Source organism: Heptranchias perlo, chromosome X, assembly GCF_035084215.1.
Source record: "Heptranchias perlo isolate sHepPer1 chromosome X, sHepPer1.hap1, whole genome shotgun sequence".
NCBI classification, from domain to species: domain Eukaryota; kingdom Metazoa; phylum Chordata; class Chondrichthyes; order Hexanchiformes; family Hexanchidae; genus Heptranchias; species Heptranchias perlo.
In genome coordinates this window covers 18,007,502-18,035,084 of record NC_090370.1, presented here as the reverse complement: position 1 = coordinate 18,035,084, position 27,583 = coordinate 18,007,502, and the positions used below count along the sequence as shown (strand labels likewise).

General features: G+C 42.7%; 1 protein-coding gene across 1 annotated transcript in view; it reads right to left on the bottom strand.

Moving 5' to 3' along the window:
- LOC137307003 (small cell adhesion glycoprotein homolog) overlaps positions 1-27,583 on the bottom strand; it is a 265,230-nt gene that overhangs the window by 227,420 nt on the left and 10,227 nt on the right. Inside the window, exons 2-3 of the mRNA XM_067976356.1 lie at positions 18,933-19,080; positions 13,173-13,238 (exon numbers count right to left, since the gene is read on the bottom strand). Coding sequence (XP_067832457.1) covers positions 13,173-13,238; positions 18,933-19,080 — 214 coding nt within the window. The remainder of the gene's footprint in view (positions 1-13,172; positions 13,239-18,932; positions 19,081-27,583) is intronic.

The window sequence follows — 27,583 nt, the reverse complement described above, 5'->3', positions numbered from 1 at the left end:
AGAATCAGAGAATGATAGAATGATAGAATCAGAGAATGATAGAATCAGAGAATGATAGAATCATAGAATGATAGAATCATAGAATGATAGAATCAGAGAATGATAGAATCAGAGAATGATAGAATCAGAGAATGATAGAATCAGAGAATGATAGAATCAGAGAATCAGAGAATGATAGAATCAGAGAATGAAAGAATGATAGAATCAGAGAATGATAGAATCAGAGAATGATAGAATCAGAGAATGATGGAATCAGAGAATGATAGAATGATAGAATCAGAGAATGATAGAATCAGAGAATGATAGAATCAGAGAATGATAGAATCAGAGAATCAGAGAATGATAGAATCAGAGAATGATAGAATCAGAGAATGATAGAATCAGAGAATGATAGAATCAGAGAATGATAGAATGATAGAATCAGAGAATGATAGAATCAGAGAATGATAGAATCAGAGAATGATAGAATCAGAGAATCAGAGAATGATAGAATGATAGAATGATAGAATCAGAGAATGATTGAATCAGGGAATGATAGAATCAGAGAATGATAGAATGATAGAATCAGAGAATGATAGAATCAGAGAATGATAGAATCAGAGAATGATAGAATCAGAGAATCAGAGAATGATAGAATCAGAGAATGATAGAATCAGAGAATGATAGAATCACAGAATGATAGATTCAGAGAATGATAGAATCAGAGAATCATAGAATGATCGAATCAGAGAATGATTGAATCAGAGAATGATAGAATCACAGAATGATAGAATCAGAGAATGATAGAATCAGAGAATGATAGAATGATAGAATCAGAGAATGATAGAATCAGAGAATGATAGAATCAGAGAATGATAGAATCACAGAATGATAGAATGATAGAATCAGAGAATGATAGAATCAGAGAATGATAGAATCAGAGAATGATAGAATCACAGAATGATAGAATCAGAGAATGATAGAATCAGAGAATCACAGAATGATAGAATCAGAGAATGATAGAATCAGAGAATGATAGAATCAGAGAATGATAGAATCAGAGAACCAGAGAATGATAGAATCAGAGAATGATAGAATCAGAGAATGATAGAATCAGAGAATGATAGAATCACAGAATGATAGAATGATAGAATCAGAGAATGATAGAATCAGAGAATGATAGAATCAGAGAATGATAGAATCAGAGAATGATAGAATCAGAGAATCACTGAATGATAGAATCAGAGAATGATAGAATCAGAGAATGATAGAATCAGAGAATGATAGAATCACAGAATCACTGAATGATAGAATCACAGAATGATAGAATGATAGAATCAGAGAATGATAGAATCAGAGAATGATAGAATCAGAGAATGATAGAATCAGAGAATGATAGAATCAGAGAATGATAGAATCAGAGAATGATAGAATGATAGAATCAGAGAATGATAGAATGATAGAATCAGAGAATGATAGAATCAGAGAATAATAGAATCACAGAATGATAGAATGATAGAATCAGAGAATGATAGAATCAGAGAATGATAGAATCAGAGAATGATAGAATCAGAGAATGATAGAATCAGAGAATGATAGAATCACAGAATGATAGAATCAGAGAATGATAGAATCAGAGAATCACTGAATGATATAATCAGAGAATGATATAATCAGAGAATGATAGAATCAGAGAATCACTGAATGATAGAATCAGAGAATGATAGAATCAGAGAATGATAGAATCAGAGAATGATAGAATCAGAGAATGATAGAATGATAGAATCAGAGAATGATAGAATCACAGAATGATAGAATCAGAGAATGATAGAATCAGAGAATGATAGAATCACAGAATGATAGAATCATCGAATGATAGAATCACAGAATGATAGAATGATAGAATCAGAGAATGATAGAATCAGAGAATGATAGAATCAGAGAATGATAGAATCAGAGAATGATAGAATCAGAGAATGATAGAATGATAGAATCAGAGAATGATAGAATCAGAGAATGATAGAATCACAGAATGATAGAATCAGAGAATGATAGAATCAGAGAATGATAGAATCAGAGAATGATAGAATGATAGAATCAGAGAATGATAGAATCAGAGAATGATAGAATCAGAGAATGATAGAATCACAGAATGATAGAATGATAGAATCAGAGAATGATTGAATCACAGAATGATAGAATCAGAGAATGATAGAATCACAGAATGATAGAATGATAGAATCAGAGAATGATAGAATCAGAGAATGATAGAATCACAGAATGATAGAATCAGAGAATGATAGAATCACAGAATGATAGAATGATAGAATCAGAGAATGATAGAATCACAGAATGATAGAATCAGAGAATGATAGAATCAGAGAATGATAGAATCACAGAATGATAGAATCAGAGAATGATAGAATCACAGAATGATAGAATGATAGAATCAGAGAATAATAGAATCACAGAATGATAGAATCAGAGAATGATAGAATCAGAGAATGATAGAATCAGAGAATGATAGAATCAGAGAATGATAGAATCACAGAATGATAGAATCAGAGAATGATAGAATCACAGAATGATAGAATCAGAGAATGATAGAATCAGAGAATGATAGAATCAGAGAATGATAGAATGATAGAATCAGAGAATGATAGAATCAGAGAATGATAGAATCACAGAATGATAGAATCAGAGAATGATAGAATCAGAGAATGATAGAATCAGAGAATGATAGAATGATAGAATCAGAGAATGATAGAATCAGAGAATGATAGAATCAGAGAATGATAGAATCAGAGAATGATAGAATCAGAGAATGATAGAATCACAGAATGATAGAATCAGAGAATGATAGAATCAGAGAATCACTGAATGATAGAATCAGAGATTGATAGAATCACAGAATGATAGAATCAGAGAATGATAGAATCAGAGAATGATAGAATCAGAGAATGATAGAATCAGAGAATGATCGAATCAGAGAATGATAGAATGATAGAATCAGAGAATGATAGAATCAGAGAATGATAGAATCAGAGAATGATAGAATGATAGAATCAGAGAATGATAGAATGATAGAATCAGAGAATGATAGAATCAGAGAATGATAGAATCACAGAATGATAGAATCAGAGAATCAGAGAATGATAGAATCAGAGAATGATAGAATCAGAGAATGATAGAATCAGAGAATGATCGAATCAGAGAATGATAGAATCACAGAATGATAGAATCAGAGAATGATAGAATCAGAGAATCAATGAATGATATAATCAGAGAATGATATAATCAGAGAATGATAGAATCAGAGAATCACTGAATGATAGAATCAGAGAATGATAGAATCAGAGAATGATAGAATCAGAGAATGATAGAATCAGAGAATGATAGAATGATAGAATCAGAGAATGATAGAATCACAGAATGATAGAATCAGAGAATGATAGAATCAGAGAATGATAGAATCACAGAATGATAGAATCATCGAATGATAGAATCACAGAATGATAGAATGATAGAATCAGAGAATGATAGAATCAGAGAATGATAGAATCAGAGAATGATAGAATCAGAGAATGATAGAATGATAGAATCAGAGAATGATAGAATCAGAGAATGATAGAATCACAGAATGATAGAATCAGAGAATGATAGAATCAGAGAATGATAGAATCAGAGAATGATAGAATGATAGAATCAGAGAATGATAGAATCAGAGAATGATAGAATCAGAGAATGATAGAATCAGAGAATGATAGAATCAGAGAATGATAGAATCACAGAATGATAGAATCAGAGAATGATAGAATCAGAGAATCAGAGAATGATAGAATCAGAGAATGATAGAATCAGAGAATGATAGAATGATAGAATCAGAGAATGATAGAATCAGAGAATGATAGAATCAGAGAATGATAGAATCAGAGAATCAGAGAATGTTAGAATCAGAGAATGATAGAATCACAGAATGATAGAATGATAGAATCAGAGAATGATAGAATCAGAGAATGATAGAATCAGAGAATGATAGAATGATAGAATCAGAGAATGATAGAATCAGAGAATGATAGAATCAGAGAATGATAGAATCAGAGAATGATAGAATCAGAGAATCAGAGAATGTTAGAATCAGAGAATGATAGAATCACAGAATGATAGAATGATAGAATCAGAGAATGATAGAATCAGAGAATGATAGAATCAGAGAATGATAGAATCAGAGAATGATAGAATCACAGAATGATAGAATGATAGAATCAGAGAATGATAGAATCAGAGAATGATAGAATCAGAGAATGATAGAATCAGAGAATGATAGAATCAGAGAATGATAGAATGATAGAATCAGAGAATGATAGAATCACAGAATGATAGAATGATAGAATCAGAGAATGATAGAATCAGAGAATGATAGAATCAGAGAATGATAGAATCAGAGAATGATAGAATCACAGAATGAGAGAATGATAGAATCAGAGAATGATAGAATCAGAGAATGATAGAATCAGAGAATGATAGAATCAGAGAATGATAGAATCAGAGAATGATAGAATCAGAGAATGATAGAATCAGAGAATGATAGAATGATAGAATCAGAGAATGATAGAATCAGAGAATGATAGAATCATAGAATGATAGAATCATAGAATGATAGAATCAGAGAATGATAGAATCAGAGAATGATAGAATCAGAGAATGATAGAATCAGAGAATGATAGAATCAGAGAATGATAGAATCAGAGAATCAGAGAATGATAGAATCAGAGAATGAAAGAATGATAGAATCAGAGAATGATAGAATCAGAGAATGATAGAATCAGAGAATGATGGAATCAGAGAATGATAGAATGATAGAATCAGAGAATGATAGAATCAGAGAATGATAGAATCAGAGAATGATAGAATCAGAGAATCAGAGAATGATAGAATCAGAGAATGATAGAATCAGAGAATGATAGAATCAGAGAATGATAGAATCAGAGAATGATAGAATCAGAGAATGATAGAATCAGAGAATGATAGAATCAGAGAATCAGAGAATGATAGAATGATAGAATGATAGAATCAGAGAATGATTGAATCAGAGAATGATAGAATCAGAGAATGATAGAATGATAGAATCAGAGAATGATAGAATCAGAGAATGATAGAATCAGAGAATGATAGAATCAGAGAATCAGAGAATGATAGAATCAGAGAATGATAGAATCAGAGAATGATAGAATCACAGAATGATAGATTCAGAGAATGATAGAATCAGAGAATCAGAGAATGATAGAATCAGAGAATGATTGAATCAGAGAATGATAGAATCACAGAATGATAGAATCAGAGAATGATAGAATCAGAGAATGATAGAATGATAGAATCAGAGAATGATAGAATCAGAGAATGATAGAATCAGAGAATGATAGAATCACAGAATGATAGAATGATAGAATCAGAGAATGATAGAATCAGAGAATGATAGAATCAGAGAATGATAGAATCACAGAATGATAGAATCAGAGAATGATAGAATCAGAGAATCACAGAATGATAGAATCAGAGAATGATAGAATCAGAGAATGAAAGAATCAGAGAATGATAGAATCAGAGAACCAGAGAATGATAGAATCAGAGAATGATAGAATCAGAGAATGATAGAATCAGAGAATGATAGAATCAGAGAATGATAGAATCACAGAATGATAGAATGATAGAATCAGAGAATGATAGAATCAGAGAATGATAGAATCAGAGAATGATAGAATCAGAGAATCACTGAATGATAGAATCAGAGAATGATAGAATCAGAGAATGATAGAATCACAGAATCACTGAATGATAGAATCACAGAATGATAGAATGATAGAATCAGAGAATGATAGAATCAGAGAATGATAGAATCAGAGAATGATAGAATCAGAGAATGATAGAATCAGAGAATGATAGAATCAGAGAATGATAGAATGATAGAATCAGAGAATGATAGAATCAGAGAATGATAGAATCAGAGAATGATAGAATCAGAGAATGATAGAATCAGAGAATCACTGAATGATAGAATCAGAGAATGTTATAATCAGAGAATGATAGAATCAGAGAATGATAGAATCAGAGAATCACTGAATGATAGAATCAGAGAATGATAGAATCAGAGAATGATAGAATCAGAGAATGATAGAATCAGAGAATGATACAATCAGAGAATGAAAGAATCAGAGAATGATAGAATCACAGAATGATAGAATGATAGAATCAGAGAATGATATAATCACAGAATGATAGAATCACAGAATCACTGAATGATAGAATCACAGAATGATAGAATGATAGAATCAGAGAATGATAGAATCAGAGAATGATAGAATCAGAGAATGATAGAATCAGAGAATGATAGAATCAGAGAATGATAGAATCAGAGAATGATAGAATCACAGAATCACTGAATGATAGAATCACAGAATGATAGAATGATAGAATCAGAGAATGATAGAATCAGAGAATGATAGAATCAGAGAATGATAGAATCAGAGAATGATAGAATCAGAGAATGATAGAATCAGAGAATGATAGAATCAGAGAATGATAGAATCACAGAATCACTGAATGATAGAATCACAGAATGATAGAATGATAGAATCAGAGAATGATAGAATCACAGAATGATAGAATGATAGAATCAGAGAATGATAGAATCAGAGAATGATAGAATCAGAGAATGATAGAATCAGAGAATGATAGAATCAGAGAATGATAGAATCAGAGAATGATAGAATGATAGAATCAGAGAATGATAGAATCAGAGAATGATAGAATCAGAGAATGATAGAATCAGAGAATGATAGAATCAGAGAATGATAGAATCAGAGAATCACTGAATGATAGAATCAGAGAATGATATAATCAGAGAATGATAGAATCAGAGAATGATAGAATCAGAGAATCACTGAATGATAGAATCAGAGAATGATAGAATCAGAGAATGATGGAATCAGAGAATGATAGAATCAGAGAATGATAGAATCACAGAATGATAGAATGATAGAATCAGAGAATGATAGAATCAGAGAATCACTGAATGATAGAATCAGAGAATGATAGAATCAGAGAATGATAGAATCAGAGAATGATAGAATCAGAGAATGATAGAATCAGAGAATCACTGAATGATATAATCAGAGAATGATATAATCAGAGAATGATAGAATCAGAGAATCACTGAATGATAGAATCAGAGAATGATAGAATCAGAGAATGATAGAATCAGAGAATGATCGAATGATTGAATCAGAGAATGATAGAATCAGAGAATGATAGAATCAGAGAATGATCGAATGATAGAATCAGAGAATGATAGAATCAGAGAATGATAGAATCACAGAATGATAGAATCATAGAATGATAGAATCACAGAATGATAGAATGATAGAATCAGAGAATGATAGAATGATAGAATCAGAGAATGATAGAATCACAGAATGATAGAATCAGAGAATGATAGAATCACAGAATGATAGAATGATAGAATCAGAGAATGATAGAATCACAGAATGATAGAATCAGAGAATGATAGAATCAGAGAATGATAGAATCAGAGAATGATAGAATCAGAGAATGATAGAATCACAGAATGATAGAATCAGAGAATGATAGAATCACAGAATGATAGAATCAGAGAATGATAGAATCAGAGAATGATAGAATCAGAGAATGATAGAATGATAGAATCAGAGAATGATAGAATCACAGAATGATAGAATCAGAGAATGATAGAATCAGAGAATGATAGAATCAGAGAATGATAGAATCACAGAATGATAGAATGATAGAATCAGAGAATGATAGAATCACAGAATGATAGAATCAGAGAATGATAGAATCACAGAATGATAGAATGATAGAATCAGAGAATGATAGAATCACAGAATGATAGAATCAGAGAATGATAGAATCAGAGAATGATAGAATCAGAGAATGATAGAATCAGAGAATGATAGAATCAGAGAATGATAGAATCAGAGAATGATAGAATCACAGAATGATAGAATGATAGAATCAGAGAATGATAGAATCACAGAATGATAGAATCAGAGAATGATAGAATCAGAGAATGATAGAATCACAGAATGATAGAATCAGAGAATGATAGAATCAGAGAATGATAGAATCACAGAATGATAGAATCAGAGAATGATAGAATCACAGAATGATAGAATGATAGAATCAGAGAATGATAGAATCACAGAATGATATAATCAGAGAATGATAGAATCACAGAATGATAGAATGATAGAATCAGAGAATGATAGAATCAGAGAATGATAGAATCACAGAATGATAGAATCAGAGAATGATAGAATCACAGAATGATAGAATGATAGAATCAGAGAATGATAGAATCACAGAATGATAGAATCAGAGAATGATAGAATCAGAGAATGATAGAATCACAGAATGATAGAATCAGAGAATGATAGAATCACAGAATGATAGAATGATAGAATCAGAGAATGATAGAATCACAGAATGATAGAATCAGAGAATGATAGAATCAGAGAATGATAGAATCAGAGAATGATAGAATCAGAGAATGATAGAATCACAGAATGATAGAATCAGAGAATGATAGAATCACAGAATGATAGAATCAGAGAATGATAGAATCAGAGAATGATAGAATCAGAGAATGATAGAATGATAGAATCAGAGAATGATAGAATCAGAGAATGATAGAATCACAGAATGATAGAATCAGAGAATGATAGAATCAGAGAATGATAGAATCAGAGAATGATAGAATGATAGAATCAGAGAATGATAGAATCAGAGAATGATAGAATCAGAGAATGATAGAATCACAGAATGATAGAATCAGAGAATCACTGAATGATAGAATCAGAGATTGATAGAATCACAGAATGATAGAATCAGAGAATGATAGAATCAGAGAATCACTGAATGATAGAATCAGAGATTGATAGAATCACAGAATGATAGAATCAGAGAATGATAGAATCACAGAATGATAGAATCAGAGAATGATAGAATCAGAGAATGATAGAATCAGAGAATGATAGAATGATAGAATCAGAGAATGATAGAATCAGAGAATGATAGAATCAGAGAATGATAGAATGATAGAATCAGAGAATGATAGAATGATAGAATCAGAGAATGATAGAATCAGAGAATGATAGAATCAGAGAATGATAGAATCAGAGAATGATAGAATCAGAGAATGATAGAATCAGAGAATGATAGAATCACAGAATGATAGAATCAGAGAATGATAGAATCAGAGAATCACTGAATGATATAATCAGAGAATGATATAATCAGAGAATGATAGAATCAGAGAATCACTGAATGATAGAATCAGAGAATGATAGAATCAGAGAATGATAGAATCAGAGAATGATAGAATCAGAGAATGATAGAATGATAGAATCAGAGAATGATAGAATCACTGAATGATAGAATCAGAGAATGATAGAATCACAGAATGATAGAATCATCGAATGATAGAATCACAGAATGATAGAATGATAGAATCAGAGAATGATAGAATCAGAGAATGATAGAATCACAGAATGATAGAATCAGAGAATGATAGAATCAGAGAATGATAGAATCAGAGAATGATAGAATCAGAGAATGATAGAATGATAGAATCAGAGAATGATAGAATCAGAGAATGATAGAATCACAGAATGATAGAATCAGAGAATGATAGAATCAGAGAATGATAGAATCAGAGAATGATAGAATGATAGAATCAGAGAATGATAGAATCAGAGAATGATAGAATCAGAGAATGATAGAATCAGAGAATGATAGAATCACTGAATGATGGAATCAGAGATTGATAGAATCACAGAATGATAGAATCAGAGAATGATAGAATCACAGAATGATAGAATCAGAGAATGATAGAATCAGAGAATGATAGAATCAGAGAATGATAGAATGATAGAATCAGAGAATGATAGAATCAGAGAATGATAGAATCACAGAATGATAGAATGATAGAATGATAGAATCAGAGAATGATAGAATGATAGAATCAGAGAATGATAGAATCAGAGAATGATAGAATCACAGAATGATAGAATGATAGAATCAGAGAATGATAGAATCAGAGAATGATAGAATCAGAGAATGATAGAATCAGAGAATGATAGAATCAGAGAATGATAGAATCACAGAATGATAGAATCAGAGAATGATAGAATCAGAGAATCACTGAATGATATAATCAGAGAATGATATAATCAGAGAATGATAGAATCAGAGAATCACTGAATGATCGAATCAGAGAATGATAGAATCAGAGAATGATAGAATCAGAGAATGATAGAATCAGAGAATGATAGAATGATAGAATCAGAGAATGATAGAATCACAGAATGATAGAATCAGAGAATGATAGAATCAGAGAATGATAGAATCACAGAATGATAGAATCATCGAATGATAGAATCACAGAATGATAGAATGATAGAATCAGAGAATGATAGAATCAGAGAATGATAGAATCAGAGAATGATAGAATCAGAGAATGATAGAATCAGAGAATGATAGAATCAGAGAATGATAGAATCACAGAATGATAGAATCAGAGAATGATAGAATCAGAGAATGATAGAATCAGAGAATGATAGAATCAGAGAATGATAGAATCACAGAATGATAGAATCAGAGAATGATAGAATCAGAGAATGATAGAATCACAGAATGATAGAATGATAGAATCAGAGAATGATAGAATCAGAGAATGATAGCATCACAGAATGATAGAATCAGAGAATGATAGAATCACAGAATGATAGAATCAGAGAATGATAGAATCAGAGAATGATAGAATCAGAGAATGATAGAATGATAGAATCAGAGAATGATAGAATCACAGAATGATAGAATCAGAGAATGATAGAATCAGAGAATGATAGAATGATAGAATCAGAGAATGATAGAATCAGAGAATGATAGAATCAGAGAATGATAGAATCACAGAATGATAGAATCAGAGAATGATAGAATCAGAGAATGATAGAATCAGAGAATGATAGAATCACAGAATGATAGAATCAGAGAATGATAGAATCACAGAATGATAGAATCAGAGAATGATAGAATCAGAGAATGATAGAATCAGAGAATGATAGAATCAGAGAATGATAGAATCAGAGAATGATAGAATGATAGAATCAGAGAATGATAGAATCAGAGAATGATAGAATGATAGAATCAGAGAATGATAGAATCACAGAATGATAGAATCAGAGAATGATAGAATCAGAGAATGATAGAATCAGAGAATGATAGAATCAGAGAATGATAGAATGATAGAATCAGAGAATGATAGAATCAGAGAATGATAGAATCAGAGAATGATAGAATCACAGAATGATAGAATCAGAGAATGATAGAATCAGAGAATGATAGAATCACAGATTCTATCATTCTGAAGATACAAAGTCCTCATTCAGTACCTCAGCCATGCCCTCTGCCTTCACTAGAAGATTTCCTTCTTTGTCCCGAATCCGCCCCACCATTCCTTTCACTATCCTTTTACTTTTTATATGTTTATCGAAGATTTTTGGGTTCCCTTTGATGTTACCGGTTAATCTTTTCTCATACTCTCTCTTTGCCCCTCTGATATGCCTTTTTCAATTTCTCCCTTCACTCTCTGTATTCTGCCAGGTTTTCTGTTGTATTCTGTACCTAACATTTTATCCTTTTTCTGTTTTAGTTTAATCTCTATTTCCTTTGTCATCCAGAGAGCTCTAGCTTTGGATGCCCCATCTTGCCTCCTTCTGGGAATATGCTTGGTTTGTACCTGAACTATCTCCGCCTTGAAGGCCTGCCATTGCTCATTTACTGTTTTCCTGGCCAGTCTTTGTTTCCAGTCCACCTGTGCTCGATCCCATCTCAAATCACTGAAATTGGCTCTCTTCCAGTTGGGTGTTTTCACCTTTGATTTTACTTTGTCCCTTTCCATAACTACTTTAAACCGAATTATATTATGATCACTATTCCCCACTGAAACGCACTCCACTTGCTCGATTTCATTTCCTAGAACTAGATCCAGCACTGCTTCCTTCCTCGTTGGGCTGGAAACACACTGATTAAGAAAGTTCTCCTGTGCACATTTTAGGAATTCTTCACCCTCTTTGTCCTTTGCACTGTTTTCCCCCCAGTCTATATTCGGGTAATTGAAGCCCCCTGCTATTACTGACCTATTATTTTTACATTTCTCTGAAACTGCCTACAGATTTGCTCCTCTATTTCCTTCTCACTGTTTGGGGGTCTGTACTATGACGGGAGAACAATAAAAATTGCCAGTGATTATGTACAGGGGAACAGTTTGCGGTCTTGCTTTAAGTGAGCAGTGCCTTGATGTGCGGCCTTTGATTGAAAATTTCTGTTTTCAGGGGACTATCAGTGTGTTCACTGTGTCACAGCACTGTTGCCTGTGCTGCAGACCGAACTCGGAATGAAAGACTCATGTTCACTGAGGGATCAGGAATGTCGGGCTCACAGGAGGACCTAAAGATGGTCCAGGCGGGGAAAGTCGGGTGTGGAGATGCCCACGCATCACCTTGGTGACCTCAGCATGGCACGGGCAGCGCCCAGCGACTATGCTACAGTCAGGGTTAGGAAGTGCGCCCATCAGTGAGAAATATTGAGGGATTTTTTTTCTCGAATTCAGGAGGAAATCAGTTCTTTTACTGATTCGCCACCCAAAGAAATCTGGGAATTTGGATTTTTAAAGGTTTTAACCCATGTTATTGGTTATTAAGGTTTTCAATGAATTTTCATCGGCAGCAAAACCAACCCCAGGAACCTGCATCTTTGCAATGGGCCAAATGGCCTCCTTCCGTGCTATAATTGCTATGATACTACTAAATGATCTCAGCCCGTGCCCTGGCTTCTGCTCGCTTTTAGACTGTACAAAAGGCAGTAACTGCAGTGGCCTGCTTTTCCCCACTGTATCCCTCTACCAGGCCTGGCCTAAATCGACTGGATTCGATTTTGGACCTGGAGCTCAGGCCCTGACCTTAGGTCTGAGGAAAATTCACAATTCTCATGTTTCTCGCTTCGCTGAGTTCAAAGCGACAGAGGACAGAGATTAACAGCGAAGGGCACCTTAAACAGGACATAGAGGTCCGCTGTTTCTCAGGCCCAGTGCGGCCTACCTGCAACAATGGCTGTATCGATGCCAGTCGACCTGGGTGCAGCTGTCGTGTTAAGGCTGTGTCCATCTGTAACAGAAAATGATGACAAGACATCAGAAAAGTGCTGAAACTTTACCAAAATAACCTACGGCTGATCTATCATCTCCTTCCAGGAGTTTAGATTTTCGGGAAAACCCTTAAGTCTCGAAATTACCGTTGCCTTTATTTACAGAGCATGACCAGGAGATAATCTCGCCTGAAGTAGCAGAACGAGGAATGTTCCATGTTCTTGGCTGTAGTATGGATAGGCCTTTAAGTGATTGAAACACAGATCCTCAACCACAACCAACATTGAGGATATTTTGTGCGGTGTTAACCTGACATAAAGGCCTTCGATCAGGACCCTTCTCACACTGTTGAAATGAAAGAAGGAACTTGACGCCTTTTACGATGTCCCAAAGTGCTTTGCAGCCAATGAAATACTTTTAAAGTGTAGTCACTGTTGTCATGTAGAAAACACAGCAAGATCCCACAAACAGCAATGAGATAAATGACCAAATAATCTGTTTTAGTGATGTTGGTTGAGGGATAATTGTTGGCCAGGACGCCGGGAAAAATTCCCCTGTTCTTGAAAAGAGTGCCACAGGATCTTTTACATCCGCCTGAGAGGGCAGACGGGGCCTCGGTTTAATGTCTCATCTGAAAGACGGCACCTCCGATCTGGCCTAAGCACTGGTCTTGCGAAGCACTGGTCAGGCCTAGGCACTGGTCAGGCCTAAGCACTGGTCTGGCTAAACACTGGTCTGGCTAAACACTGGTCAGGCCTAAGCACTGGTCTGGCTAAGCACTGGTCTGGCTAAGCACTGGTCTGGCTAAACACTGGTCAGGCCTAAGAACTGGTCTGGCTAAGCACTGGTCTGGCTAAACACTGGTCAGGCCTAAGCACTGGTCTGGCCTAAGCACTGGTCAGGCCTAAGCACTGGTCTGGCTAAGCACTGGTCTGGCTAAGCACTGGTCTGGCTAAACACTGGTCAGGCCTAAGAACTGGTCTGGCTAAGCACTGGTCTGGCTAAACACTGGTCTGGCTAAACACTGGTCAGGCCTAAGAACTGGTCTGGCTAAGCACTGGTCTGGCTAAACACTGGTCTGGCCTAAACACTGGTCTGGCCTAAACACTGGTCAGGCCTAAGCACTGGTCAGGCCTAAACACTGGTCTGGCCTAAACACTGGTCTGGCCTAAACACTGGTCAGGCCGAAGCACTGGTCTGGCCTAAACACTGGTCAGGCCTAAACACTGGTCAGGCCGAAGCACTGGTCAGGCCGAAGCACTGGTCAGGCCTAAACACTGGTCTGGCCTAAACACTGGTCAGGCCGAAGCACTGGTCAGGCCAAAGCACTGGTCAGGCCGAAGCACTGGTCAGGCCTAAACACTGGTCTGGCCTAAACACTGGTCAGGCCGAAGCACTGGTCAGGCCGAAGCACTGGTCAGGCCTAAACACTGGTCAGGCCTAAACACTGGTCAGGCCGAAGCACTGGTCAGGCCTAAACACTGGTCAGGCCAAAGCACTGGTCAGGCCTAAACACTGGTTCAGTTCACAAGATAAGTATGGATGAGGAAGGCCATTCGGCCCATCTCAATTCACCACAGCAGCAAATAGTTTCTTAACTGATACCAGGGTGTTTACCTCCCCGACTCTAACTCGCAGTCCGTTCTATGTGCTGATAACTCTTTTTATGAAGAAGAACTTCCTGATATCAGTCCAAAATTTACCTTTTATTCGTTTGAACCTGGCCGATTCTTGCAATTTAATTTAAAATAATATTCCAGACTCACCTTCTCCATTCCATTAACTATATTATATTCCTCGACAAGATCACCTCTCAGTCACCTCATTTCCAGGATGAGAATCCCAGGTTTCTCCAGTCTTTCCCCATAACTGACACTGGGGATCAGCCCCGTGACTCTTCTCTCCACTGTCTCCAGCACTCGAATGTCTCCCTTGTGTCTCAGTGACCAGAACTGGACCCAGTGCTCAAGATGGGTCTGACCAGAACTGGACACAGTGCTCAAGGTGGGTCTGACCAGAACTGGACACAGTGCTCAAGGTGGGTCTGACCAGAACTGGACAGGACTCAAGGTGGGTCTGACCAGAACTGGACACAGTGCTCAAGGTGGGTCTGACCAGAACTGGACAGGACTCAAGGTGGGTCTGACCAGAACTGGACACAGTGCTCAAGGTGGGTCTGACCAGAACTGGACACAGTGCTCAAGGTGGGTCTGACCAGAACTGGACACAGTGCTCAAGGTGGGTCTGACCAGAACTGGACACAGTGCTCAAGGTGGGTTTGACCAGAACTGGACACAGTACTCAAGGTGGGTCTGACCAGAACTGGACACAGTACTCAAGGTGAGTCTGACCAGAACTGGACACAGTGCTCAAGGTGGGTCTGACCAGAACTGGACAGGACTCAAGGTGGGTCTGACCAGAACTGGACACAGTGCTCAAGGTGGGTCTGACCAGAACTGGACAGGACTCAAGGTGGGTCTGACCAGAACTGGACACAGTGCTCAAGGTGGGTCTGACCAGAACTGGACACAGTACTCAAGGTGGGTCTGACCAGAACTGGACACAGTGCTCAAGGTGGGTTTGACCAGAACTGGACACAGTGCTCAAGGTGGGTCTGACCAGAACTGGACACAGTACTCAAGGTGGGTCTGACCAGAACTGGACACAGTACTCAAGGTGAGTCTGACCAGAACTGGACACAGTGCTCAAGGTGGGTCTGACCAGAACTGGACAGGACTCAAGGTGGGTCTGACCAGAACTGGACACAGTGCTCAAGGTGGGTCTGACCAGAACTGGACACAGTACTCAAGGTGAGTCTGACCAGAACTGGACACAGTACTCAAGGTGGGTCTGACCAGAACTGGACACAGTACTCAAGGTGGGTCTGACCAGAACTGGACACAGTGCTCAAGGTGGGTCTGACCAGAACTGGACACAGTGCTCAAGGTGAGTCTGACCAGAACTGGACACAGTGCTCAAGGTGGGTCTGACCAGAACTGGACACAGTGCTCAAGGTGGGTCTGACCAGAACTGGACACAGTGCTCAAGGTGGGTCTGACCAGAACTGGACACAGTGCTCAAGGTGGGTCTGCCCAGAACTGGACACAGTGCTCAAGGTGGGTCTGACCAGAACTGGACACAGTGCTCAAGGTGGGTCTGACCAGAACTGGACACAGTACTCAAGGTGGGTCTGACCAGAACTGGACACAGTACTCAAGGTGGGTCTGACCAGAACTGGACACAGGACTCAGGCTGCAGTCTGACCAGAACTGGACACAGTACTCAAGGTGGGTCTGACCAGAACTGGACACAGTGCTCAAGGTGAGTCTGACCAGAACTGGACACAGTACTCAAGGTGGGTCTGACCAGAACTGGACACAGTACTCAAGGTGGGTCTGACCAGAACTGGACACAGGACTCAGGCTGCAGTCTGACCAGAGTTGTGTACAGTTTGATCGTGACTCCCTCTGACTGGTATTCTACTGTTGTTAAATATCCTATTGCCGTTGCTGATTTCTGCTCTGAATTGTTTGGACATGTTGAATGTCGAGTTTATGGAGACTCCATGCCTCTTTCAGCTTCATCCGTCACTATTTCAACACCGTTCATGGAGTATGTGTGTTGCCTATTTTTACTTCCTACGTGCCGTACTTTACGCTCACATTAAATTTCATCTGCCGTTGTTTTGCTCACTGACATATCTTGTCCAACTCCATGGGCTCAATTTTGAAATGGTGGTGGGTTGGCAGCAGGGGTGGGGGGGGAGGGGAAGATCGGGGGGGGAGAGGGGAAGATCGGGGGGAGAGGGGAAGATCGGGGGGAGAGGGGAAGATCGGGGGGAGAGGGGAAGATCGGGGGGGAGAGTGGAAGATCGGGGGGAGAGGGGAAGATCGGGGGGAGAGGGGAAGATCGGGGGGGGAGAGGGGAAGATTGGGGGGGAGAGGGGAAGATTGGGGGGGAGAGGGGAAGATCGGGGGGAGAGGGGAAGATCGGGGGGGGAGAGGGGAAGATTGGGGGGGAGAGGGGAAGATTGGGGGGGAGAGGGGAAGATCTGGGGGGGAGAGGGGAAGATTGGGGGGGAGAGGGGAAGATCGGGGGGGAGAGGGGAAGATCGGGGGGGAGAGGGGAAGATCGGGGGGGAGAGTGGAAGATCGGGGGGAGAGGGGAAGATCGGGGGGAGAGGGGAAGATCGGGGGGAGAGGGGAAGATCGGGGGGGAGAGGGGAAGATCATGGGGATAGGGGAAGATCGGGGGGGAGAGTGGAAGATCGGGGGGGAGAGGGGAAGATTGGGGGGGAGAGGGGAAGATCTGGGGGGGAGAGGGGAAGATTGGGGGGGAGAGGGGAAGATCGGGGGGAGAGGGGACAATCGGGGGGAAAGGGAAAGATCATGGGGAGAGGGGAAGATCGGGGGGGAGAGGGGAAGATCGGGGGGGAGGGGAAGATCGGGGGGGGAGAGGGGAAGATTGGGGGGGAGAGGGGAAGATCTGGGGGGGAGAGGGGAAGATCGGGGGGGAGAGGGGAAGATCGGGGGGGAGGGGAAGATCGGGGGGGGAGAGGGGAAGATTGGGGGGGAGAGGGGAAGATCTGGGGGGGAGAGGGGAAGATCGGGGGGGAGAGGGGAAGATCGGGGGGGAGGGGAAGATCGGGGGGGGAGAGGGGAAGATCGGGGGGAGAGGGGAAGATCGGGGGGTGGAGAGGGATGATCGAGGGGACATGGGTGGGAGGGGAGGGGAGAAGATCAGGGGGACATTGGGGGAGGAAGAGGGGGAGATTGGGAGGGGGGAGAGTGGAAGATCGGGTGGACATTGTGGGGTGAAGAGGGGGAGATCGGAGAGGGAGACATTGGACATCGGAGCAGGGTGGAAAGGTCAGTTGATTTTGTGTTTTAACTTTGTGCAATGGTTTTTTATTTAATCTATTTAGTTTCTTTTTCCCTGATCCGGCCCTTCAGTCCTGGTTTCACCAGGCGTGAATCAGAAGCAGTGGGCAAGCCGCCCAAGTAAGTTAAAAATCGTTCTAACTACCTAAGTCTGTCACAAGTAAAGTGCGTTAAGTACCTCAAAGAGGTACATTTGGCTCTTTAACTATCATCCCACCGGCTTTAATTGCTGGCGGGACTTCCCGATTCGGTTCGCCCGCACACACACAGGTGGGTCCCTGGGGAACTCGGCGGGTTGGAGCCGGCTTCCGAACCCGAACGGGACTTCCCCGATTTTCGGAGTCCCCCTCCGCCCCCGAATCACCCGCAAATTCCCGGGAAAATCGAGCCCATTGTGTCATTTCGGAGCTGCCTCCTTCAATTCCACTCCGAGTTTGGTCTCATTGGTAAAGTTGACCAGTTTACAATTGAGAAGCCGCCGTGCAGAAAAAAGCCGAGTCGGAGGATGCGCCAATGGTCCCTCGCCCACCGGCTGGGCATAATGGCCATTGCGGGAGCGCTGCCCCTGATCTGCTGCCCATAAGGTTGCCATCTCGGTTTGCGAGGCCAGTCAAGACAGGGATCGACCTTGGATCTGTGCGATGGGGTGAAGTGGGCGATTGCGAGCTGGCAGCCCGTTTGACATCTCTCTCCATTTTCATTTCCATTGATGTCAAGGTCTACCCCATTGTGTTCAACACATGACCTTCACACATTCAACTGATGTTTGATTACAACCAGGAGAAATTCTCTTGTGCACCCATCCTGAGCACCTCCTAAACGTCAGTCCTCACCTGGTGTAGGAGTTGAGGGATAGAGTGACATGGTGATCGTTTGCTGATTCAGAGATTCCACCCAACATGAGAGTATCGAGTTGTCGGAGCAGAGGGCACTTGGTGTATTTCTTGCAATCTTTTTTACTTTCAATAACTCTGTTAACATCTAGAAACATAAAATATAATAGAATTTAATTTTTCTGTATTTTTTCCTTTGACCCCCCCACCCCCACCGACCTTCGCTGAGGTACACGCCCCACAGGGTCAATTGCTTTCAGTACCACATGTGTGTTTTGACAGTGAGCTGCATCACCATGGCTGGGATCAGAGACCAGGACCATCCTGAGCTTACCTGGCCTTCACACAGTTTCCAGCTCCAGTCACTGGAGATTGCGATCAGGAGCAGCAAACCTGGCTGATCTCCCCCTCCCTAAACCATGGATTTTTTTTTATTCGTTCATGGGATGTGGGTGTCGCTGGCGAGGCCGGCATTTATTGCCCATCCCTAATTGCCCCTTGAGAAGGTGGTGGTGAGCCGCCTTCTTGAACCGCTGCAGTCCGTGTGGTGACGGTTCTCCCACAGTGCTGTTAGGAAGGGAGTTCCAGGATTTTGACCCAGTGACGATGAAGGAACGGCGATATATTTCCAAGTCGGGATGGTGTGTGACTTGGAGGGGAACGTGCAGGTGGTGTTGTTCCCATGTGCCTGCTGCTCTTGTCCTTCTAGGTGGTAGAGGTCGAGGGTTTGGGAGGTGCTGTCGAAGAAGCCTTGGCGAGTTGCTGTAGTGCATCCTGTGGATGGTACACACTGCAGCGACAATGCGCCGGTGGTGAAGGGAGTGAATGTTTAGGGTGGTGGATGGGGTGCCAATCAAGCGGGCTGCTTTGTCCTGGATGGTGTCGAGCTTCTTGAGTGTTGTTGGAGCTGCACTCATCCAGGCAAGTGGAGAGTATTCCATCACACTCCTGACTTGTGCCTTGCAGATGGTGGAAAGGCTTTGGGGAGTCAGGAGGTGAGTCACTCACCGCAGAATACCCAGCCTCTGACCTGCTCTCGTAGCCACAGTATTTATATGGCTGGTCCAGTTAAGTTTCTGGTCAATGGTGACCCCCAGGATGTTGATGGTGGGGGATTCGGTGATGGTAATGCCGTTGAATGTCAAGGGGAGATGGTGGAGACCCATTACGGCATCCCGACTGCTGCCCTGCCGGAAGTCAGCAAACTCAACATAAACCACCACCCTCCCTCCGTCTGTGAGATGCTGGCATGCTGGGCTGGTTTGACACACAAGAGACACCGAGCAGAGCCCCATTCATTAAACCTCCCCCCTCCCCAATAATAGGCAATCTGCTCCTCGGAGGAAGAAGTTTAAAATGGAAAGAAAAATAATGAATCCTGAATTGCAAATGGAGAGTTTTCAAATAGAGAGCAGTTTTCAATAAAATGAAAGAATACAGTAGCGATGTTCGTTGCAGACTCCAGAATACTGGAAAATGCATCGAATGAAATGCCAAAAATCAACATTTTCTGTGGCGAGGAGGGGCTGACTTCAAACCCGACTGGAACAAAACTTTAGTACCTTCTGCATTTGTCATCCCTCATGTACTTACATTTTTTTCCCTCCAATCTGAGCGCAGGAACGTTGAGGATGCCTACAGCTTCCATTACACTTGTCCCACTGCACTTTCAGTGTAACTATTTGTTTCCACGTCATGGTTTCACATTTTCATTCGTGTCACAGGCTCATATTCAGGTCCGCCTGGGAGGTGTCACTTTGTGTATGAGTTTTTGTGAAGCTGTGAGTTGGAATGTCTGCTTACTCACCCTTCCCCCAATGGACAGTAGCTGCGACAGGCAGCAAGGCCTTCTGACTGCCTACACAAAGAGAGGCATCTGCAATGTTTACCAAAGGACCAAATAAAGCCCAGTTATTTATTTTCCTGGTCCCATGTTTGAATGAACCTCCTTTGATGTTTCTGTGAGTCCCATTAGGTGCAGCACAGTCCACGTCTGATGGAACAATCAATGCTGAATTTCCAGTGATGTCTGGTGGGCCCTCCATTTACTTGACTGTTCCAGTGGAGTCCTGCTGTAATTCCAGTGGGAGTTCATCAGAACAGTCAAACACTCTACTGGGACATGGATACTCCAGGTCCTGGCCTTACACGGGGCCTTCCAGGGTCCTTGTTTGGAGTAGAGCCTCAGCCTGACGCGAAGGCCAGAGATTCCTTACGGAGGGAGTTCCCACTTCCTCAGCCTGAATGGAACCCAGTGTACGTTTCAAGGCCAGTGCACCAAGTGAGATGAAGCCTGCAGGCCTCCAGAAGGGTGCAAGGAGTGAGCCTTCCTGGGGGAATGGGGTAGTGGGGAAGCCCAGGCCGTGGACAGATTGCGGCAGAATGTTTTTAAGAAAGAATTTTTTAAGCGGCCCCCCTGACGCAGGGAACTGCTCAGGGCCAACTACTGCTTCCAATGTCGGGAGGGGGTGGCGGGGGGACCTGGAATCCCCTCACCCTGGACCGGGCATCAACATTGGTATCCCGGGTCTTTAACGGGCAGGATACCACAGTGTGCAGAAGGAAACCTTTCTGATTCGGGGGTCCTAGTGCAAGAAAATCAAAAAGTTAGTTTGCAGGTGCAGCAGGTGATCAAGAAGGCCAACGGAATGTTGGCTTTTATTGCTAGGGGGATAGAATATAAAAACAGGGAGGTATTGCTGCAGTTATATAAGGTATTGGTGAGACCGCACCTGGAATACTGCATACAGTTTTGGTCTCCATACTTAAGAAAAGACATACTTGCTCTCGAGGCAGGACAAAGAAGGTTCACTCGGTTAATCCCGGGGATGAGGGGACGGACATATGAGGAGAGGTTGAGTAGATTGGGACTCTACTCATTGGAGTTCAGAAGAATGAGAGGCGATCTTATTGAAACATATAAGATTGTGAAGGGGCTTGATCGGGTGGATGCGGTGAGGATGTTCCCAAGGATGGGTGAAACTAGAACGAGGGGGCATAATCTTAGAATAAGGGGCTGCTCTTTCAAAACTGAGATGAGGAGAAACTTCTTCACTCAGAGGGTGGTAGGTCTGTGGAATTTGCTGCCCCAGGAAGCTACATCATTAAATAAATTTAAAACAGAAATCGACAGTTTCCTAGAAGTAAAGGGAATTAGGGGTTACGGGGAGCGGGCAGGAAATTGGACATGAATTTAGATTTGAGGTTAGGATCAGATCAGCCATGATCTTATTGAATGGCGGAGCAGGCTCGAGGGGCCGATTGGCCTACTCCAGCTCCTATTTCTTATGTTCTTATGTTCTTCTGATTCATTCTCAAAGCCCCCCTCCAGTCTCCTGACACCAATTAATTGTATTATTTATTAGCACAATAAACAATTATTTGCACAGTTTCCGAATGGGATCTTTTCCAGTGTTTGGAGTCATTAACTACTGCGCAAGAAAGACTTGCATTAAAACACATCTTATCACATCCTCAGCATTCGGAACTGTAGTCACTGTTGTAATGTAGGAAACGCAGCAGCTAATTTGCACACAGCAAGATCCCACAAACAGCAATGTGATAATGACCAGTTCATCTGTTTTTTTAGCGATCTTGGTTGAGGGATAAATAGTGACCAGGGCACCAAGGAGAACTCTCTTTCCGCTTTTTCGAAATAGTTACATGGGATCTTTTACATCCACCTGAGAGGCCAGACAGGGCCTCGGTTTAAGGTCCCATTTGAAAGACGCCAGGCCTGATATTAACCCCTTAAAATCGCGGCAGCAAGCTGCTCGCCAACCGTGCGCCATCCGCCATTTTAACAGGCACGGTTCGGACAGCATGTGAGGGCCTCGCACCAGGCAGGCAACGGTTTCATTGAGATGCAAGAGTTTGAGTTTGATGATGTCGTTCAGACCCCAGCACCCTTTTGAGGTTGTGGCAGGTATTCCTCACCACATGATTGCCTCTGAGTTCGGGCAGGATCAGGCCTGGACTATGGTAATGACGCCCTGGCATTAAACTGGTCCGGGCCTCACATCAGCGAGTCAGAGTGAGCCTGCTGCTCACCCCACCCACCCCCGACACTGAACTCTCACCTCAAGTTAAAATCAGGTCTTGCATCTTTGAGAATTCAGCACTCCCTCAGTACTGCACTGGGAGGGTCAGCCTGGATTATGGGGTCAAGTCTCTGGAGTGGGGCTCGAACCCACAACCTTCTAACTCAGGGGCAAAAGTGCTACCAACTGAGCGATGGCTGTCCCATCAGCAAAACCGCCTACTTCCACCTCTGTAACATCGCCCGTCTCCGTCCCCTGCCTCAGCTCATCTTCTGCTGAAACCCTCATCCGTGCCTTTGTTACCTCCAGACTCGACTATTCCAATGCTCTCCTGGACGGCCTCTCATCTTCCACCCTCCATAAACTTGAGCTCATCCAAAACTCTGCTGCCCCGTATCCTAACTCGCACCAAGTCCTGTTCACCCATCACCCACTGTGCTCGCTGACCGACATTGGCTCCCAGTCTGGGAACGCCTCGATTTTAAAATTCTCATGCTTGTTTTCAAATCCCTCCATGGCCTCTCCCCCTCCCTATCTCTGTAACCTCCTCCAGCCCTACAACCCTCCCAGATCTCTGCGCTCCTCCAATTCTGGCCTCTTGCGCATCCCCGATTTTAATCGCTCCACCATTGGCGGCCGTGCCTTCAGCTGCCTGGGCCCTAAGCTCTGGAATTCCCTCCCTAAACCTCTCCGCCTCTCTCTCCTCCTTTAAGACGCTCCTTAAAACCTACCTCTTTGACCAAACTGTTAGTCACCTGTCCAAATATCTCCTTACTTGATTACGCCTCTGTGAAGCGCCTTGGGATATTTCTCCCTGTTTAAGGCGCTATATAAATGCAAATTGTTGTGGTTGTTCTTTTCAGCAACGTTTTGCATTCTGGACCTTCCAGACTCACTGATTTCAGTAACTTCAGATCATAACCACTGCTCCCATTTTCTCGGACAGCAGGTGCTGGTAATGGTTCTGATGTTGCCATTTACAGCTCCTCTAGGCCCATCTCTTGTTTCTTTACCTGTCCCATTCCCACCCTCCTTGCCTTGCACCATCATCCCTTTCGTAATTTAATCACTCCTGCCCTCCACCTTATCAGAGACCCTTCCCTTTTCCGGCTCTGTACTTGCTCAAAAACTTTAACTCTTTAACATCTTCCAGTTCTGACGAAAGGTCATCGCCCTGAAACGTTAACTCTGTTTCTTTCTCCACAGATGCTGCCTGACCCGCGAAGCATCTCCGGCATTTTCTGTTTGTATTTACTGTTTTGCAACTGGCTGATGAGCTATTTCAAGCACAGAACAGGAATCCTGTTCAGCTCTGACACATCCTCCTCATTACATTCTCACAGTGTGCAAGGTATGACTCATCCCAATGTCTCCTTCTCTGATTCCCAGGTGACAGTGTTTTCCACAGGGAGCGGTCAGCAACACTTTGACGCCAGTATCCTGTCCACATTAGCCAACAGTGTGATTTCATCAATTGGGAACAAAAGGCTATATGCCAGCTGTGCCTTGGTGGTAGCACTGAGTCAGAAGGTCATGGGCTCAAGTCCTACTCCAGAGTAAAGGTGCCTCCACACTGTCCCATCAAACACTCCCAGGTCAGGTACAGGGTTAGATACAGAGTAAAGGTGCCTCTACACTGTCCCATCAAACACTCCCAGGGCAGGTACAGGGTTAGATACAGAGTAAAGGTGCCTCCACACTGTCCCATCAAACACTCCCAGGGCAGGTACAGGGTTAGATACAGAGTAAAGGTGCCTCCACACTGTCCCATCAAACACTCCCAGGGCAGGTACAGGGTTAGATACAGAGTAAAGGTGCCTCTACACTGTCCCATCAAACACTCCCAGGGCAGGTACAGGGTTAGATACAGAGTAAAGGTGCCTCCACACTGTCCCATCAAACACTCCCAGGTCAGGTACAGGGTTAGATACAGAGTAAAGGTGCCTCCACACTGTCCCATCAAACACTCCCAGGGCAGGTACAGGGTTAGATACAGAGTAAAGGTGCCTCCACACTGTCCCATCAAACACTCCCAGGGCAGGTACAGCACGGGTTAGATACAGAGTAAAGGTGCCTCCACACTGTCCCATCAAACACTCCCAGGGCAGGTACAGCACGGGTTAGATACAGAGTAAAGGTGCCTCCACACTGTCCCATCAAACACTCCCAGGGCAGGTACAGCACGGGTTAGATACAGAGTAAAGGTGCCTCCACACTGTCCCATCAAACACTCCCAGGGCAGGTACAGCACGGGTTAGATACAGAGTAAAGGTGCCTCCACACTGTCCCATCAAACACTCCCAGGGCAGGTACAGCACGGGTTAGATACAGAGTAAAGGTGCCTCCACACTGTCCCATCAAACACTCCCAGGGCAGGTACAGCACGGGTTAGATACAGAGTAAAGCTCCCTCTACACTGTCCCATCAAACACTCCCAGGGCAGGAACAGGCTTAGATACAGAGTAAAGGTGCCTCCACACTGTCCCATCAAACACTCCCAGGGCAGGTACAGCACGGGTTAGATACAGAGTAAAGGTGCCTCCACACTGTCCCATCAAACACTCCCAGGGCAGGTACAGCACGGGTTAGATACAGAGTAAAGCTCCCTCTACACTGTCCCATCAAACACTCCCAGGGCAGGTACAGGGTTAGATACAGAGTAAAGCTCCCTCTACACTGTCCCATCAAACACTCCCAGGGCAGGTACAGCACGGGTTAGATACAGAGTAAAGGTGCCTCCACACTGTCCCATCAAACACTCCCAGGGCAGGTACAGCACGGGTTAGATACAGAGTAAAGCTCCCTCTACACTGTCCCATCTAACACTCCCAGGGCAGGTACAGGGTTAGATACAGAGTAAAGGTGCCTCCACACTGTCCCATCAAACACTCCCAGGGCAGGTACAGGGTTAGATACAGAGTAAAGCTCCCTCTACACTGTCCCATCAAACACTCCCAGGGCAGGTACAGGGTTAGATACAGAGTAAAGCTCCCTCTACACTGTCCCATCAAACACTCCCAGGGCAGGTACAGGGTTAGATACAGAGTAAAGCTCCCTCTACACTGTCCCATCAAACACTCCCAGGGCAGGTACAGCATGGGTTAGATACAGAGTAAAGCTCCCTCTACACTGTCCCATCAAACACTCCCAGGGCAGGTACAGGATTAGATACAGAGTAAAGTTCCCTCTACACTGTCCCATCAAACACTCCCAGGGCAGGTACAGGGTTAGATACAGAGTAAAGCTCCCTCTACACTGTCCCATCAAACACTCCCAGGGCAGGTACAGCATGGGTTAGATACAGAGTAAAGCTCCCTCTACACTGTCCCATCAAACACTCCCAGGGCAGGTACAGGGTTAGATACAGAGTAAAGCCCCCTCTACACTGTCCCATCAAACACTCCCAGGGCAGGTACAGGGTTAGATACAGAGTAATGCTCCCTCTACACTGTCCCATCAAACACTCCCAGGGTCAGGTACAGCACGGGTTAGAGACAGAGTAAAGCTCCCTCTACACTGTCCCATCAAACACTCCCAGGGCAGGTACAGCATGGGTTAGAGACAGAGTAAAGCTCCCTCGACACTGTCCCATCAAACAATCCCAGGTCAGGTACAGCATGGGTTAGATACAGAGTAAAGCTCCCTCTACACTGTCCCATCAAACACTCCCAGGGCAGGTACAGCACGGGTTAGATACAGAGTAAAGCTCCCTCTACACTGTCCCATCAAACACTCCCAGGGCAGGTACAGGGTTAGATACAGAGTAAAGCTCCCTCCACACTGTCCCATCTAACACTCCCAGGGCAGGTACAGGGTTAGATACAGAGTAAAGCTCCCTCTACACTGTCCCATCAAACACTCCCAGGTCAGGTACAGCATGGGTTAGAGACAGAGTAAAGCTCCCTCGACACTGTCCCATCAAACAATCCCAGGTCAGGTACAGCATGGGTTAGATACAGAGTAAAGCTCCCTCTACACTGTCCCATCAAACACTCCCAGGGCAGGTACAGCATGGGTTAGAGACAGAGTAAAGCTCCCTCTACACTGTCCCATCAAACACTCCCAGGGCAGGTACAGGGTTAGATACAGAGTAAAGGTGCCTCTACACTGTCCCATCAAACACTCCCAGGGCAGGTACAGGGTTAGATACAGAGTAAAGGTGCCTCCACACTGTCCCATCAAACACTCCCAGGGCAGGTACAGCACGGGTTATATACAGAGTAAAGGTGCCTCCACACTGTCCCATCAAACACTCCCAGGGCAGGTACAGCACGGGTTAGATACAGAGTAAAGGTGCCTCCACACTGTCCCATCAAACACTCCCAGGGCAGGTACAGCACGGGTTAGATACAGAGTAAAGGTGCCTCCACACTGTCCCATCAAACACTCCCAGGGCAGGTACAGCACGGGTTAGATACAGAGTAAAGCTCCCTCTACACTGTCCCATCAAACACTCCCAGGGCAGGAACAGGGTTAGATACAGAGTAAAGGTGCCTCCACACTGTCCCATCAAACACTCCCAGGGCAGGTACAGCACGGGTTAGATACAGAGTAAAGGTGCCTCCACACTGTCCCATCAAACACTCCCAGGGCAGGTACAGCACGGGTTAG